The following is a 13,504-nucleotide window of genomic DNA, read 5'->3' as shown; positions in this document are numbered from 1 at the left end:
TTTAAAAAAGCAGTTTATTTCTGGTTTAAAAATGACATTGTTCTTTTTATTAACTGTTTTGAATTTTCTTTAAATAATGTTTTGACTTATATACAAGGAGTAAAGGACATTTTCTTAGTAGGTAATCCATCAAAAATTTAAAGTATTTAGGTATATATTGTTCCAAATTTTTTATAACAGACAATTACACTTCTATTTTTTTTTAATAACACTACATACACCAAATACTATGCCAATTTATTGCCACAAAACTTATACATAATATAATGACAATTACTGAAATTTAAGAAGGCAGGTACACAATCATTCTTGCTTCTTACAAAAAAAATCCTTTGAATAAATTAAACACATGGGTTTGTTTTTTGGTAATCTTATTAAAATAAGTACAATTATAATTTTATATGGTTATGTCTTGAATTGAGTGGGGCACTACAATCCCATTATTAAAACAAAGACAAAGAGCTACACTTTCAATAAATGTCTCTTTTACACAATTTAAAATTATATATTATACAGTAAATCTCATTAAACATTTTAACTACGGTGGGATTATCAAATAATCTAAAGTAATGAATTCATTTGAAAAATTGAATTTCCAAATACAAAATTTCAGTTGAATCGACAATTTTCACTTGGAATGCTTTATCATTTACACATAATATATACACTATTTATACATACAGTATGGAAGAATACAAATTTATATTAATTGTCTCACTGAAGCATCAGTCAAGTTCACTAAAAAATTCTATTTCAATAATTACATATTTACAGCATTTCATCTATTTTAAAATACACATTATTATTTATAAATTTGCATTAACATTTCACATTTACCAGCACTAGAATCAAATTGAATAATATATGTTTACATTATATTATTAGCTTAGTGTCAAGTTATTTGCTATTGTCTTATTATTTTCATATGGCTAAAAATTGATGTCTTAGTGTAATAACTACTTAATTGACAATCACTTATTTCATGTGCTGTGTGGGCTAGCTGTTTCATAAAATAGTAATACAGTGCAATTTATATTTACAAATTACAATGTTGCTAAAATTCTTGTAAATCCTATTCCAGCTCCTAGTATAGTTTGACCAATGCCCCAAACCATAGCATGTATGGGAGGCATCGCCATATTAGCAGCACGGTATATAAATGCTATGGCAGCACTACAGGCTACGCCCGAAGTCACTGGACCAACTACACCCATCACTATCAGCAGAACAGGAAAAAACTTGCCATATTTGTGCTTCCTTAGAGTTCCAATGGCTACAAGAGCCGCACATGTGTGCACAAACACTGAAGAACATAATGACCAAAGGAACATTGGGTACCACATTTCACCAAACGTATCTAACGGATCACCAGAAGTCAATCTTAATATATCCACAAATGAATCGAATTCTGAAACTCTGAATTCAGACAACATGTCATACATGTTGCCCTTCGTTTCTTGGAAACTAAAGGCATCTGGGTATCTGGCCTTTATTCTTTACCAAAGAAATCGTATGAGCGGTATAGAAACTAATGTTTCTGTTGGACGCATTAATATTTGACTGTTGTACTTATACAACATTATCCATTCGTTTGAAATTTTATGTGTCTTCACAATTTATAAAACTACTTTTTTAACAATTTATAGTAAAGCTAGCTGTCATATATAGCATGCAGCATTTACGTGTAAATTCTTTTGTCCTCAATATCCACTTTACCTAAAGACTACAAAGTAATATGGAGAAATATTACCTATCTACTCCCTAGTTTGTACAACCTGTCGAGAAATTAATTGTTTTGAATTGACAGTCGATAGATTTGACGTTTTTACCGTGACAATACTAGTGGTTAAATTTTTCTAACTGAAAAGGCGAAGGTATTTTTTGGACGGTCAAATTTGAGAGGACTGGGTTCTGCTGGTGAGGGGTTATTTAAAAACACTGCTTCATGTTTAATATAATTATATTGTAAATACTTTGTACACTATTACACCATTATAATATTTTATTTTTATAAAACTCTAAGATGTTGCTCTGACCGTGTCTAGATGAGAATTGTCTTCACATCATTATTTGTTTTAAACATATAAAAGCCTTCCAATATTCGAAATATGTAACCTTACATGTGTCAAGTGTTGCCTGCCATTACGTTCATATTCAAACTCCAACATCCCCCGTCAACACACATTTAACGCCCTGTATATAATTTAATACAATATTCCAAAAAAGAATAACACTAACCTGACCTTCATAAATTTAACATTACCTTCCATACATACATTAAAAACTCACAACCATTTATATTCAATTACCCCACTTAATCCCTCTCAATTCAACCTTTCAAACTTAATACCAACCTTAAAGCTACCTATATATTATATATATAGAATAAACGAGCAGTTTAAAGATATAAAATATGCATTTATCTGTTATTTAGGAATAAAGTTCTAAAAATTCTTAAAGGGTACTTTCTCAACTTAATATATAATAGTATTACTAGCGTATCTCAAAATAACACAATTTACTATTTTTTTGATTTGATTAAGTTGTATGCTACGTAAACAATTTAATTCGAGCTAAAGACTAAAGTTCCCTGTAAGTATAAATAAATTCATTTATAAGACAGTATTTTGTAATGTTTAAATTTCACAAATATATTGATTACATAGACAATACAATGAACATTAACCAGAGATCAAAATATATTTCTATTTTAAACAGTATTTAGAAATTATGTAGGTATAATCTGATAATCTATCCTCCTCCTTTGTATCTATGTTCATAGTTATTTTATAACTACTGCTGGCGCCTCTGCCGTTTTGTTTTAACCTTTTCCATAAAGGTACCTTATCGATAAAATTTAATGTATTAATACAACATAAATCAATAAAAGCTGTAAATATTGTTCCTAAAAAAACAAACTTGGGAATTTTTTGTTTGTCATCATAGTAAGTATTTTTCAACTCATTTGTGCTACACCTACAATATTTTTGTGCAGTGTGAAGTAAGCTACTTTTACATTGAGTTAGTTTGACAAAAAAAAAATGTGATGTGACGGTCCACACATAACCTCTTGTAGTAGATTAAAGATCATTAATTGTGTAATAAAAGTGAAAAAGAAGTTTTTTTTTTCCATAAACGTGTATTAAATCGCATACAAATATGGGAAAAGTTCGGTCGACTCCGGGTGCTCCCCGGAAACAAGGGTTTAATAAGTCTGGGCATTCAATGAACCCTGATCGACCCACAGAGGGTTTGAAAGGCGTAGGCAACCCGAGATCAAAAGGAACAATTAAGAGACTACAGATGTACCGAAACTTTAAGGCAAAAAGGGATAAAACCGGAAAAATTCTAACGCCAGCACCCTTTCAAGGTTGGTTACCATCAGGCACACAGGCACGCGTTGAACCAAACCAAAAATGGTTTGGAAATTCAAGAGTTATATCACAGAATGCATTGCAAAAATTTCAAGAGGAGTTTGGAGCTGCTGTAAGAAATCCATATCAAGTGATCATGAAACCAACGAATTTGCCCATAACATTACTTAATGAAAAAGCAAAAAATGCAAGAGTTCACCTTCTAGATACTGAAGGTTTTGATAGGACATTTGGTCCTAAAAAGCAGAGAAAAAGAGTAAATTTGAAATTCAGCGATCTAAATGATTTGCATAAAGCGGTAGAAGAAAGCTCTGAGAAATATGATGAAACTAAAGATATTGACAGAGTCCGTGAAGATTCAGGTGTAAAAGAAGGACAAAGAGACTGGGTTTTTGGGGCTGGAATGAGTAGGAGGATATGGAATGAATTATACAAAGTAATTGACTCATCAGATGTGTTATTGCAAGTTCTTGATGCAAGAGATCCCATTGGGACAAGAAGTCCTTATGTTGAAAAATTTTTGAGAGAAGAAAAACCCCATAAACATCTTATATTTATCTTGAATAAAGTTGATTTGGTACCAAATTGGGTGACACAGAGATGGGTCGCAATTCTCAGTGCTGAGTATCCAACGATAGCATTTCATGCTTCATTAACACATCCTTTTGGTAAAGGCTCACTTATAAATTTACTACGTCAATTTGGAAAGTTGCACATTGACAAGAAACAAATAAGTGTAGGTTTTATTGGTTATCCAAATGTAGGAAAATCATCTGTGATTAATACTTTAAGGTCTAAAAAAGTTTGTAAAGTAGCCCCAATTGCTGGTGAAACAAAAGTTTGGCAGTATATCACCTTAATGAAGAGAATATTCTTGATTGATTGTCCGGGTGTTGTTTATCCATCAGCTGAAACAGACACAGAGAAAGTATTAAAAGGAGTAGTGAGGGTTGAGCTGGTACAAAATCCTGATGATTATATTGAAGAAGTTATTAAAAGAGTCAGAAAGGAGTACTTAGTGAAGACTTATAAAGTAGATGGATGGGAAACAGCTACTGAATTTTTGGAAAAACTTGCAGCAAGAACTGGAAAATTGTTAAAAAAAGGTGAACCTGATGTTAACCAAGTTGCAAGGATGGTCCTTAATGATTGGCAGAGAGGTAAATTGCCTTTCTATGTAGCTCCAGAGGGATTTGAAGTACCACTCTCTAAGCAAACACAAGATGAAAAAACTGTTGAAGTTGCAAACGAAGAAGAAAAGATAACAACTGAGACTAAAGCAGAAAAAAATAAACCTGAAACTAAAACGGACGATAGTGATAAACCTATTGTTCATATAAGTAATTTGATGATTGCACAAGATTTTGCTAAGATAAGAGTTGGATTAAAATTTGACAACAATGAAGACATAAAACCTTTAGGTAAAATAGTAATATCAGAAGACATTAAAGTTAAAGATGGTGAGAGTGTCCTAAATTCATCAGTAATTGAAAGTGATGATGAAATAGAAAAAAATGATGATGAAGACGACTCTTCAGATATTAGCGAATTCTATAGTAATGATGAAAAAGAAACTTCTGATGTGGAAGACCATTTGACTAATGATCCCGAAACAATTAAAGAAATGAAGAGAAAGAAATTAGAAGCTGCCAGTGGAGCATTTACTGTAGAAGAAGTAGCACAAAGTGGAAAGAAACACAAAATTAACGATCAGAGTAATGAGTTTTCAAATAAGAAAATGACTGCAAAGAAACGTAGAGCCATAGAAAGAGCTAACCGCCGCACTAAAACAGGAAGCAACTTCTATGAAGTGTCTAATGTTAAAAATAGAAATAGAAATAAGAAAAGGCCCAATTTACCTTAATTTATTGTTTAACATGCCAAGAAAATACATTTTTTTAAATAAAATCTTTTTAGATTAATGTGTTTGTTTTTTATTAGTATTTTAATTGCTTACGAAAATAACTAGCTTCAGCACAATCCTCTACTATGCTGCTTACAGAATATTAAATTTTCAATTTTTTTTGCTGATATTTCAATAATAAGCTGCCATTGACAATTTCATTAGAGATATTTTAATTTATTACTGAATGAACACTGAATAATTTGAAGTATGTAGGTAGGTAGTACACTTGCAGTATTTTTTTAAAGATAATTCGTATTGATTTAGACAAAAAATCGGAACTTGAATTTAAGTTTTTATTAATTCTCTGTTCTGCTATTTTCAGATGTCATCAGGGAGTGAGAGCGACGAAGACTATGTACCTGGAGAACCGGAAAAACTATCTGAAGAGGAATCTGCTGATGATGAAACTGAAAAACAATACGAACATGAAGTTGAAGGCAAAATAAAAAAACGGAAAGCTACAGCTGAAAAAATAAATAAAGTAAAGAAGTCTAGAAAGAGCCAAAATGATACAATAATACAAGTTACATCAGAAAAAGATAAAACACCTGAACCAATAGTTGACTCTGAACAAGAGAAAAAACGAGAAGAAGATTTGTGGGCGAAGTTTCTTGAAGGAACCGATTCAAAGCCTAAACCAGTTCTTAAAGAAAAAAGTGTTGATTTAGTTACCAACCCGGAAAGGTCAAGCAATAATACGGTAAATTATAAGAAAACAAATGATGATGATGCCAAAGAAAAAGAAAGAAGGATTTTTGAATTTGCTGGTGAAAAAATTGTAGTAGAAAATAATGTCATAAAAGAGCGGTTGAAAGTTGACGAAACATCTATGGAAGGTAAACTTAAAGCTCCCACTGTAAATGAAAGTTAAGAATATATAACAGGACTAAAGTTAAATTTGTAATACCAAAATATTAACAGATATAACTGTTCTGTGATGTAAGCCCATAAAATATATTTGTGTGCAACTTTATAGTCATAAATAATTCAGTATAATGAATCTATCTAAGCAGTTCTAAGTATTAAGATAATATGTGTGAATATGTACAAAGTATCTACATATATTTAATAGGTATTACTAGTAAATGCTGGTTCTTTCAATGAGGAGTTTGTGACTAGTGGCAGAACTTTGAAGCAACTCATTATATTTTTTTATCTTTGGTGCCTGATGCTCATTCATAATAGACTGACGACTTACCATATTTTTAATACTATACTTACTTATAATTTTAGCCATTAAATCTGATGGTTCCCAAAATCAAACATCAGATATAACAGCTCAGTCATCAAGTAGTGCAAAACCTGGTGGACTTTCTAATGTTTTGGGTCAACTAAATAAGAAAAACAGATTGTCTACCTTAGAAAAATCGAAATTAGATTGGGTCACTTACAAGCACGAAGAAGGAATTGACGATGAAATACAAAGTCACAACAAAGGCAAACAAGGGTGAGTTATTCATTAGAAATTCAAAGAAACACCACAATATATAGCTATTAATAGCAACTAATTTCATCTTTTATTAGAGCTCAAGAAATTATAGCGTACTTTTTAAATTATTATCGGCATTGTCGTCGTTCCTCAAACGTCTTGAAGTCGGTATAACATTCAAAGATTCCGTTACATACATATATACATACAATTTATTTATTTATTTTTTATTGCTTAGACGTATGGACGAGCTCACAGCCCACTTGGTGCGAAGTGGTTACTGGAGCCCACAGACATCCACAACGTAAATGCGCCACCCACCTTGAGATATAAGTCTAAGGTCTCAAGTATAGTTACGACGGCTGCCCCACCCTTCAAACCGAAACGCATTATTGCTTCACGGCAGAAAATAGGCAGGGTGGTGGTACCAGTAATAACAAAACGGGCGCTTGGGCGAAAAATTTGCAAGATTGGTTGTTTAGTTACATAGTCCCAACAAGTGAGGTGATGGTTCATTTGTGTGCTTATTGCGAGTTTTTTTAACGTGCTCGATGGCGTAAAAGTTTACTCACATTTGTATGCAGTTGGAACAGCGCCCCTAGCGGTAAACGTAGGCAGTCGCACTAAGCACACTGTACAACATGCGAATAAAAATTCAATGAATTAAATTAATTGAAAATATAAACTCTCACTTACCAAATATTTTAATGTAGGTAATCTGTTAAAACACGACAATAATCGATGAATTATTATTTAATGATTGTACTAACTTAATACAATTTCATTATTCTAATTAATTAACTCAGTTACAGTTGTAATTGAGTAACTTCTAATCTAATGAGTATGATCTTCTAATGAGTAAATTCTAATCGAGTAATTTACATTAAATTCTATTTGCAATAAAAGTTTTTTTTTTTCGATGCGTAACTTCTCTACGTACTTTAAATGCACATAACTTATTAATTATTAACACGATTCCCAGTGTAAAAAGTAGCAGTATTTTATATAAATATAACTAATTAAACATACTTTTACAGTTTATGCTCGTCTGCCCATAAAACCAATAATTAAAAAAAACGTAAAATATTTTAAATTGTACCTATTTATTTAATGAGTATTACTATTCTTACGATCAAAAGAATCGTTTTCATATTGATTTGTTCTGGCAAGTATGATCTATTAGAGTGTAGTAGATCTGCTTACAGTCTTAAGCTTAGACATACTCTTGAGCCCGAGTGATGATGGGATTGGCCATATGACGATACTTTTTATTCTCTCTTGAGAAATATAATTTTAATATGTTATAATTGCTGTTGAGTCTGTCTAATAAAACCAATTCCACAATGTAAACGCGTGATTTCTTTGTTGAGTTACGATTCTATTGCATGAATCGGCAAATATTATGATAATTCGATTTTCTATTTACAGATTTTTAGATCGTCGTGATTTCCTAGAAAGAGCTGATATGAGGCAGTATGAAATCGAAAGAGAACTGAGGACAAGTCGCAGAAGCAATCGTTAAAGTTTTCGTGCAACGTTTTCTGAAGCAAGTGAATAATAGGCAAGCGGGCCTCAATAACATTAGAAAATAAAAAAACTAAAAATAATTTGCATAAGAGATTTTATTAAAACAACCATTCAATTACTACTTTCGTGAAGTATAGAGTTGTTATCTTTATACGTTCGCTAAACACCAATGATAACGTACTATTACATATTATTTAGCCAATCGTTGTCTGTTAGAGTGTGATGGTCAGATCGTCGTTTATTTGACCCCAAGTGACGTCATGTGTAATGAAATTGTGTCCAGTCTTTGTGCAGTTGAGTGTGTGCATTTTGAAAAAGATCTGTCTGGTTCCTTATTGAGCTTAGAAATATAAACTTTATATTAATAGCTGCTAATTGTAAATCTGTAACATGAGAACGACATACCTCAGTAATATGTTAGTCATAATATGCAGTGTCTGGAAATAAAATGGAAATGTTTCAAAACCTTACTTTTCTTTATTATCATTAGTATGTAATGTAGATCTACTAGTCCACTTTCGTTGTATTTCCTTAGCAGCCAGGCCAGGAATATAGAAAATATACATAATAATATAATATTTTTAACGAATAACTACATAAATTAAAAAAAAAAAACTACCAGTAAAAGTTTCATGGAAATCTGTTCCGGGAAACAGACAAAAGAGTTTCTTTTTTTAATTTTAATTTTTTTTAATTTTTTTTTTTGATTTATAGTAGTTAAATTAAACGGGAATTCTAGAAACACTGATATACATTTTCTTACTCTTCTTTGATTTCTCCTTATCTATTTTAATCACTTTCTGTATTGATTCGATATTGATTGCGATAATGATGAGTTTTTGTTTTAAATATCTTCCTATATAAATCTGATAGTGGTTATTGTCGCTTATTTTTGTATCTAATAAAAGCGAATTTCGTAGACAACATTTAGAGATGATTTCGGAATCCCATCAAACCAAACCTCTAGACTGCTCTAGAACAAAGAATATTCGTATTTCGTATAAATACATATAGTCCTCGGAAGTGTCGTGTTGCGGTATTTGCGATCTAAGTGCCTACCTACGTGATAAAATGAAACTAAACCATTTTACATTCCGTGTTACATTCAGTACAGTTAAAAACCCCCAGTAAAACCCTTTTTTTCCGACTATGTGACAGTTTACAAATTGTACAGTTTTATTTTCGTCATTTTAGTCATCGTAGATTTACTCAAGTAATTGTCCCAGTTAATTCATTGATAATACACCTTCTCACATCCAAATAACTTTAAGAGTAAATAGGCCTGGCCAAAGTGTATCGTTAATTTTCTTTAGTATAGGGTCAACAATAGTTAAATGGCTTGCAAGGCCCGTTTCGTTCGTTCTATTCAATCACGTCAATGAGAAACACTCGTACAAGCAATCAATTTCAATTTGAGCAAGCGTCTCAGTCTCACCGCCAACGATTTGCACACGTTGTGCTAATCAAGCACTAAACAGTTTGTTTGCCGAGGCCGCGGTGTCACATTGCATTGCAGTACTGAATCTGCATTCGTGAGTTCATGACTGTTGCTTTGTGCTATAAAATATTAATTTCACCCATAAACAATTCTGTAACGTAGGCGAAGTGTTTCGATGTGAAAATGACCACGTATGGAAGATGGACCCTTTGCCACAGCGATATGGATGGCGTCAAGGTATAGATCTATTTTGTTATGAATGCAGTTTAATTGTAATTTTTAGATAACATTTGATCGTTTGACAAAATAATATTTTTAAATTTGGCTTATTTTATCAAATTCATTTGAGTTCAATCTGGCAAATTATTTATACGATACTTGAGTACACTTAGAGCTTTTGTACTCATAGTACATATAATGTTTATGTTCATCGCGTTATTTGTTTATTTATTAGTCACACAATGCACATTACAAGCAAAAAAGCAGTAATGCGTTTCGGCTTGAAGGGTGGGGCAGCCGTTGTAACTATACTTGAGACCTAAGAACTTATATCTCAAGGTGGGTGGCGCATATACGTTGTAGATGTCTATGGGCTCCAGTAACCACTTAACACCAGGTGGGCTGTGAGCTCGTCCACCCATCTAAGCAATAATAAAAAGAAAAAAAAAGATACATAATAAATAACAACACGTAAAAATGTGGCTTGTAACATTCATTCTCGTCGGTATCGCACCTCAAATGCTATAGATATGTACGAGTAATAGGTGCCTTCTTTATGAACTCTAAAAAGTGACTAAAAAACAAATGTTTATCAGCATGAATATGCTGACTATTTCTTATTAAACAACAGTTCTTTATAGTGGCTTGAATTTTATACTTTGTTATAAAAGCTTATGACACGATTCTTGTTCCTTACATATGCAAATAACGGGTGACACCTACAACAACAATAACCAAGGACTAGACTATAATCTAGGGCTTACAGGTAAAATGACGTAATCTGGACCAGTGAACGTAGAAAGGAGAAGTGAACGAGCTACCCAGTACCTACACAGCCTCGATTTCCGCCTACGCACTTCTAGAACCTAAGACCTTCGTGAATTTTCATTATTTTAATAATAATCGGAAATTTTATTCTTACGCTACCAAGATCAGCAAATGTTTGGAATGAAACATCAATCATTTCGTTGATATGGTAGATAACAATTGTTTGGTTGATTACTAATATAGATATACGTACCTACTACTAGGTACGTAAAGTATTGAAATCAAAGATAAGATTATTCATAGAGCAAATTATTAAGAATTTACTTCAGCTATTTTTGTACAAAATTGACGTTTATGAGATAAATAATGAACAAAAACTAGTACATAGCTGGTCTTCGTCATTGGACTTATTGAAGTCTTTAAATAACTTCGAACACTGAAGGAGGGTTCTTGCTTGTCGATACTTAAAATCGTTAATATTTGAAACAAAACTGTTTAGTCTACCCTTCGGGGTATATACCTAACTTATAGTTTTTTTTATTGCCCCTGTAGGCAGACGAGCATACGGCCCACCTGATGGTGAGTGGTTACCGTCGCCCATGGACTTCAGCAATGTCAGGGGCACAGCCAAGCCGCTGCCTACCGCTTAATACTCTCCACAAGCCCCGTTTGAAGAAGGACATGTCATAGCGCATGTCATAGTTATGGTTTTGTTGTATGTTCATATATTATCTAAATATCTATGTACTCTGTATCTTGTATGTTTTATTGCTTTAGACAGACGAGTTCACGGTCATTCTAGTGACAAGTTGTCAACGAGACTCCGAGACAACCCAGCGCGAATTTCTGCACCCATAGACATGAGACATGAGTGTCCGTCCGGCTTTCAAACAGAAATAGCCTGTATGGTGGTGACTATTAGATCAAACGCTTTACCGCTTAAATGTAGGTATTATTTACCAAAATGTGTTCTCGATCGTGTCATAAGTACTTCTTTCTAAAAAACCCATACTGGATATGTAATTGCTTCGTTTTGAAACAACGCAATTGTTGTCAAGCTCCATAATGTTTGCTCAGGTGTAAAGTGCCTCAGGCGAGATTTGTATAAATGAATGGGCCACAGCTAGTACTACGGTATAGTGCGCATGTGTACTCTCTCACTCGATAACCGCACTACGACCGTGAGTTAGACACGTGTTCAGCTGAGCAGCGGTCCTTACCGCCTTGCCTGAAAGGTATGATCGAGATGAAGGAGGCTGTGCTGCGGCTCTGATAGTGATGATCGCGACATAGCGACGCACGAGGGCCGTGGGCGAAGGCGCGGGGTGAACGATGCGCGCGACCGCCATCAGCCGCACGCTAGCCCAGTGTACAATCTATGCGCCAGTCGAATACTCGCGTCAGTCGATGAGGGCGTCAGTTCGTTGTCTCGATCTTATCGCGTTTTTTGTACGTTGCCGCATTTGAATTAAGCGAATTTAATTTTTGGGTCTTCATTAAGTTAATGAGAAAAATATTAAATTTTCGTTGAGCATCATAGTCACGCTCTATCGTGGCGAAGCTTTTTAAAGTCGTGGAAAACAATTTTTGAGGGAAAGTGATTTTTTGTTGTGCGAAGCGTCGAGGAGTCGGTATCAGGCGGGCGCGCGGCTCCTAGTGTCGTGTTGGTGGATGGTGCGGCGAGGGCGGGCGCCGGGGCGCGGCCGGCGGCGCCGCTAGCGAAATGTCGATACCCCTGGGCCGGGAGACTGTGCTCCCCACACAGGTGAGCCTCGCTGGGTTTTCGCGTTTTCTACGATACTAACCCTCCATCGATATTTACACTTCGTTACAATTGAATATGCAATTTCGAAAAGGGCACATGTCGCATATTTTGTCAAATACGTTTTTTCATATACATGTAGTTTTGATGCTTACTTACACCCATTTTATAGTAATTCCAGTAATTTTCAATTGCTAATTAACACTAAAATATATCTCAAAAGTTAATATTTTAAATTTTACACTGCTTTAGAAAATAATCAGTTTTTTTTTCATTTCCTGAACATTTTACATTTTCAGAGAATTTTCGTTTTCAGAAAAGTTTCATTTTCGAAATTGCATATTCAATTACATTGACATAAATTATATTAAATTACTTGCATAACAGTAAAACGGATTGTAAACTAATTTGTTGGATATACTTACTGTTTTTAACATGGAAAGCCATTACGAAAATAGTTTCTTTATCGTTTCTAAGTAATGTCCACATTATACGCAACATGTTGTACAAAGAATTTTTAAGTTATCTTATCGTGTATCGTAGTAAGCTGATAATCTACGTAAATTTTTATATGGATGTTTTTGTAGATATTCTAAAATTAATTTAAATAAATTTTATGTTACATTTTGAATCTACTCTTTTGAATCCGATACGATTAAAATATTCACGATGTTGATGTAAAATGATATTCTTAGTCGTTTGATAGTTAAAACGCTGACTGTTTAATTCATTTTGTGTTATCGGAATTTTATAAACATGTACGGTAGTACATGAAAACTGTATCGCTGTTAATAACATTGTCATATTTTAATTAAAACTACTTCTACGGTTTAATTTGTTTATTGTAGATACGACTGACTGTCGGTCGTGTCCACAAAAACTGTTTAGTATTTGAAACGTCGTAAATAATGTAAGGGTAATAAATTACGCGAAGTTAAACCGTATTTTTTTATTATGTAGGTAGTACTAGGTAGGTAGTACTAGGTAGGTAGTACTAGGTAGGTAGTACTAGGTATGAATCGCGAAAACCGTAGATACTATCGTATCTTATCAAATCTTCCGGATCCGCGCTCGGTGCTTT

The 13,504-nt window shown here is 33.4% G+C and overlaps 3 protein-coding genes and 1 long non-coding RNA gene across 5 annotated transcripts in view; 2 read left to right on the top strand and 2 right to left on the bottom strand.

Moving 5' to 3' along the window:
- Positions 1 to 1,897, bottom strand: LOC101746264 (transmembrane protein 170A). Its single transcript, XM_004931481.5, has one exon. The coding sequence runs from the start codon at positions 1,440 to 1,442 to the stop codon at positions 1,044 to 1,046; it is 399 nt and encodes a 132-aa protein (XP_004931538.1). The 5' UTR covers positions 1,443 to 1,897; the 3' UTR covers positions 1 to 1,043.
- Positions 1,898 to 2,757: 860 nt separating this feature from the next.
- On the top strand, positions 2,758 to 8,701 carry LOC101746403 (uncharacterized). The gene is made up of 4 exons (XM_012695059.4): positions 2,758 to 5,193; positions 5,603 to 6,116; positions 6,514 to 6,727; positions 8,138 to 8,701. Exons 1-4 carry the CDS (start codon positions 3,160 to 3,162, stop codon positions 8,229 to 8,231), a joined length of 2,856 nt encoding a protein of 951 aa, XP_012550513.1. The 5' UTR covers positions 2,758 to 3,159; the 3' UTR covers positions 8,232 to 8,701.
- LOC134199691 (uncharacterized) lies at positions 8,314 to 9,584 on the bottom strand. The gene is made up of 2 exons (XR_009974292.1): positions 8,708 to 9,584; positions 8,314 to 8,619 (listed from the first exon to the last, which is right to left on the bottom strand). It is a non-coding gene; the product is annotated as an uncharacterized LOC134199691 (long non-coding RNA).
- A 150-nt stretch (positions 9,585 to 9,734) lies between these two features.
- LOC101739797 (breast cancer anti-estrogen resistance protein 1) overlaps positions 9,735 to 13,504 on the top strand; it is a 67,132-nt gene continuing 63,362 nt past the window's right edge. The window contains exon 1 of one of the 2 annotated variants that reach the window (XM_038013838.2): positions 9,735 to 9,911. In XM_038013838.2, the coding sequence (XP_037869766.2) occupies positions 9,858 to 9,911 (54 nt within the window). In that variant the 5' untranslated portion in view covers positions 9,735 to 9,857. Of the gene's footprint in view, positions 9,912 to 11,799; positions 12,427 to 13,504 lie in introns of those variants that run through there. The other variant, XM_038013839.2, reaches the window with a different exon arrangement.

Source organism: Bombyx mori, chromosome 11 (genome assembly GCF_030269925.1).
Source record: "Bombyx mori chromosome 11, ASM3026992v2".
In the NCBI taxonomy this organism is placed as follows: domain Eukaryota; kingdom Metazoa; phylum Arthropoda; class Insecta; order Lepidoptera; family Bombycidae; genus Bombyx; species Bombyx mori.
The sequence above is the reverse complement of the archived record's forward strand: the minus strand, read 5'-3'. Positions and strand labels throughout refer to the sequence as shown.

What these genes read in the sequence shown, in the direction of transcription:
- LOC101746264 (XM_004931481.5), bottom strand. Translation starts at nt 1,442, where the DNA reads ATGTATGACATGTTGTCTGAATTCAGAGTTTCAGAATTCGATTCATTT.
- LOC101746403 (XM_012695059.4), top strand. Translation starts at nt 3,160, where the DNA reads ATGGGAAAAGTTCGGTCGACTCCGGGTGCTCCCCGGAAACAAGGGTTT. An exon ending in ACTTCTATGAAGTGTCTAAT is followed by an intron (nt 5,194 to 5,602) that starts GTTAAAAATAGA and finishes TGCTATTTTCAG; the next exon opens with ATGTCATCAGGGAGTGAGAG. An exon ending in TGACGAAACATCTATGGAAG is followed by an intron (nt 6,117 to 6,513) that starts GTAAACTTAAAG and finishes TTATAATTTTAG; the next exon opens with CCATTAAATCTGATGGTTCC.